The sequence below is a fragment of the Lipotes vexillifer genome, unplaced genomic scaffold, assembly GCF_000442215.2.
Source record: "Lipotes vexillifer unplaced genomic scaffold, Lipotes_vexillifer_v1.1 scaffold1451, whole genome shotgun sequence".
NCBI lineage: Eukaryota > Metazoa > Chordata > Mammalia > Artiodactyla > Lipotidae > Lipotes > Lipotes vexillifer.
The window spans coordinates 291,291-295,470 of NW_006795096.1; the positions used below are offsets into that span (position 1 = coordinate 291,291).

The window sequence follows — 4,180 nt, forward strand, 5'->3', positions numbered from 1 at the left end:
TGTGCACTGCCTGCCTCTGAGCTGGCAGGACACCCCGTCTCAGCGTAGGTGCTTCTTGCTGTGGCTTTGGAGACTTAGCCTCAGACAGCCTTCCCTCTGAGAATAATCACAACAGACACTACGGTGCTCGTGTGCTCTGTACATCTTCAGTCACAACATCCTTAAGAGGTCATCGCTGTGATTATTTCCACGTCGATGTTGAGGTGGTAGTTAGGGGACCCCAGGCTCCCGAGGCTGGCCTGTACCCTCACCCTGGAGCCAGGGGCGGGCACACACACGGCTCCTGGAGGAGGCCCACCGTGCTGTCTGTTCCCCAGTATGAACGGCGCCTTGGCCTTCGTTGACACTTCAGACTGTACGGTCATGAATATCGCGGAGCACTACATGGCCTCCGACGTCGAGTGGGATCCGACTGGGCGCTATGTCATCACCTCCGTGTCCTGGTGGAGCCACAAGGTACGGGGACCCGGGGAGCCTCGGTGCCGCGTAGACCGGGCCGTGGGGGGCTCTCTTCGCCATGGGGGAGCGCACCGAGCGTGGCATCGCATCACCTCCTCTTCTGCATCTCGTCCCAGCGGGCGATGCGGTTGGTCCGCTTGAGCTCCTGGCCCGGCCCAGGCCGCCCGGAATCCCTCTCCCCAGAGCCCCGAGGGCAGCCAGCTTTCTCCACGAACAGGGCGGCGTTGCTTCATCTCTCTTCCTAAGTTAGAGCGCGTCTTAGTCGCTCCAGTCGGAGCCAGGCCGCCGCATCTGCCACTGCAGCCAGAGCGCTTGTAGAGCGGGAATCAGGCGGCCCTGCTTCCCAACTCAGTCAGCGCCCACCCACTGCGCTGCGGAACTGAAGCAGCTGCTCGCTGCGCGGCTCCCCGGTGCAGGGTGGGTCTCTTCTGGTCTGCACGTGTTTTCCCAGCACAGTATTTCCCTTTTGAGGGGTTCCTACTTCGGACCGTCAGTACTTGGTCACCCAGCCCGTTAGGTCCTCTGTGCAGCAGCCTCTGATGGCACAGCCTTTGGCTGTGCGCGTTTCCCGAGCAGAGGCCACGCTGACCCCGAGCGCCCGTGCTCGCTCCCGCCTCGTGGCCTTTGCGTGCGTCCCCTCCCTGGAACGTCAGTTCATGTGGGTGCTGTGCTTCCTGCCATTCAGGTGTCGCCAAGCGCGCATCCGCAGAGGCTCCCCTCTCCACCTGGTCCCCGCGTCCTCTCACCCCCGCTATATGTTTTCATGGTGCTCAACGATACGCACCCACCTTAGCCGTTGTTACGAGTTCCTTGTCCCCTTTTCCCGCTGGCATGGAACTTTACAAGGACAAGCGCCTTTTCTCCTCTTCTGAGCTGTGTTCCCAGCATCTGAAACTGCTCAGCCTTCAGTCAGGATTTGCTGTCTGAATTGGGCTGTGAGAAAACGTTTGCCGTTTCTGTTTTTAACTTCTTGAAAAGATCATCATCTCTGTCTTTAGCAAAAGATTTGAGGGTGTGTCAGTGGAGGTAGAAACAGGATTCTGTGATCGCAGGAGCAGGTGTGGCACCGCCAGTGAGCGGGCTTCTCGGCCTGGGGCCTCCCTGAAAGGGCATGAAGTTGTGTCTGTGCACAGGCACTTTTCTGGGCAGAGGACCCGTTTCCTCTGGGGTCTCAGGAGAGATCCATAGCCTGAGAAATTTGTGGGGCTCAGAATTTGTGTCCGTACAGATCACGCTCTGTAGTGTCTTGTTCACAAGTTCAGTAATTCTCACACTGGTGGTAAAACTTGCTGAGGCCTCTGCTTTGTCTTTACTATTTTTATCGATTGTGGTATTGACAGTTGAACCAGCTCGTGCACGTTTACAGACCAATTAGGGCAAATTCTGTTTGACAAAGTGCTGAAGTTTTAGGAACACGGGCTTTGCAAACGTCACTGGAAACGGTGTCTTGAGTAATAATCCTTGCATTCGGATCAGGATATGTTGACCATGCCCGTGTCTAGTTTGTTCAGAGGTCACCCCAGTGAGGCCTACCCTGACACTTTACAAGCCTTTTAGACGGCTGACCACGCGGTGTTAACTGCTCCCCGAGTGCTGGTCTGCAGCGGGAGCTCACCAGAGCGTAGATTGTGGCAGTGCTTCCTTTATCCAGCTGAACCGTGTTTGGTGACGTGGTTGATTTCTGCTCTGGCACACGTGCTTTGTTAGCCGTGTTCCTAGCTACTGCACACGCTGCACTGTGCAGTCAGGTACATGATTTTAGGTGTCTCCCAAATGCCAACGACGTTGTTTGGCAGATTATTGGCTCTCGAACAGTTGTTGAACGTAATGGTTAGTTTTGTCTCTTCTGTCAACACTAAGGATCCCAGGGCCTCTGCCTCCTGGTGTAACGTGGTGCAGGGGGCAGCTCAGCGGGGCCTCTGCTCTCTTCCAGGTGGACAATGCCTATTGGCTGTGGACTTTCCAAGGCCGCCTTCTGCAGAAGAACAGCAAAGACCGCTTCTGCCAGCTGCTGTGGAGGCCTCGGCCCCCGACCCTCCTGAGCCAGGACCAGGTCAAGGTCTGGTTGTGTCCTCGTCAGGTGTAGGCACGTGGGGGCGACGGATGCTGCAAGAAGCAGCTGCTGCTTCCTGTTACTGTTAGGGTGATAACGAGTGAGGAGTAGAAACGTGACATTTATGGGGGACCCTGTGAAGAGACGCAGAACGATCAAGAACCGAAAGGAAAGGAGTAGTTTCAGGGCGGAGACAGATTTTCAGGTTAAGGCCACGCCGGTACCGTTCCAGGGAGTTGGCACAAACGTGCGGGATGAGAAAGGTGGCAGGGGCAATTAAAAAGCCCTGCTGGGATTTACATAGTGATGGAGAAGCACGCTGATGGTATCAGGACAGAGCTGAGGGAGCGTGTAAATCCCAGGGAAGGAGGGCAGGCCACTGCCGTACGGACGCTGCGTTTGACTCTCGGAGGCCATGCTTTGCTGTCGTTGAGGAAGTCGTTCCACGTTGGCAGCTCTGAGGATTACATTTGTGGTTCTTGCTGTGAATGTGTAAATCCTGAGTGACTTGTCTTTGTTTCAGCAAATTAAAAAAGATCTGAAGAAATACTCCAAGATCTTTGAACAGAAGGACCGTTTGAGCCAATCCAAAGCCTCAAAGGTTAGCCTTGTCCCCAGGCCGGAGGGAGGTGCCAAGGACTGTCCCCTCATGGCAGAGAAGGCCAGCACCAGGCCATGGGGACAGACTGGCGGGGGTGGCTCTGTGCCGCCGGGGCCCAACTGTGGCCCTCGGGTGGCTGGCTTTTCAGACACGGAAGGCGGGTGGTACGGGCCACGTTAGAGGCAGAAGGCGGCGAGCAAAGGTCCCACCTTTCCTGCCCCGAGAGTGTCTGTAGAGTCCTTATGTCATCCCGTCAGGTGGGCCTACTGCTGACCGCGTTTTCATTTTCATTTGGGTTGAGCAAAATTATGACAGTGATGCGAGTTGTTAGTTCTGTAAGTTCTCCGCAACTCTACCCACAGGAATTAGTGGAGAGAAGACGAACCATGATGGAAGATTTCCGAAAATACCGGAAAATGGCTCAAGAACTCTATATGGAGCAGAAAAACGCACGGCTCGAATTGCGAGGAGGTAACTTTGTTATAGCCAAAGATACACTCTTCAAAGCGTATGGTTAAAGTGTTTTTCCTTCTTTTCATCTTAATTTCCCAGTTTTCAGAAAACATCAAGTGTTGCCTAAAGATTCTTAAAAAGAATCTTTCAAAGAAGACTCTGGCTTGCGGTATCTTAGTTCCCTGCCCAGGGATTGAACCCAGGCCCTGGCAGTGAGGCCACCGAGTCCCGAACACTGGACGCCAGGGAATTCTCTCTTGAAAAGTATCTTAAAGGGAATCTTTAAAAGACTTGAAAAGCACTGAGAGGTTCTTGTGCCTGCAGCTCAAGACCATAGTCCTCTCTTTGCAGGGGACCTTGCCGTGTTCACATCGGCCTCTTGGCGGGTGCGGGACGCGCGTGCGCGTGTGTGTGTGTGTGAACGTGTTGCACAAGTTTTTGCCCCACATCTGCACACGGTGTGACACACGCACCCCCGCTGCCCCCTGCAGGTGTGGACACTGACGAGCTGGACAGCAACGTGGACGACTGGGAGGAGGAGACCATCGAGTTTTTTGTCACCGAAGAAATTATTCCTCTTGGAAACCAGGAGTGACCCGGGAGCGCTGTGGTGA

General features: G+C 54.9%; 1 protein-coding gene across 2 annotated transcripts in view; it reads left to right on the forward strand.

Moving 5' to 3' along the window:
- Positions 1-4,180, forward strand: part of EIF3B (eukaryotic translation initiation factor 3 subunit B) — a 20,960-nt gene extending 16,780 nt beyond the window's left edge. For both annotated transcript variants that reach the window (XM_007467413.1, XM_007467414.1), the window contains exons 15-19: positions 318-456; positions 2,393-2,518; positions 3,036-3,113; positions 3,476-3,584; positions 4,058-4,180. In XM_007467413.1, the coding sequence (XP_007467475.1) occupies positions 318-456; positions 2,393-2,518; positions 3,036-3,113; positions 3,476-3,584; positions 4,058-4,161 (556 nt within the window). In that variant the 3' untranslated portion in view covers positions 4,162-4,180. The remainder of the gene's footprint in view (positions 1-317; positions 457-2,392; positions 2,519-3,035; positions 3,114-3,475; positions 3,585-4,057) is intronic.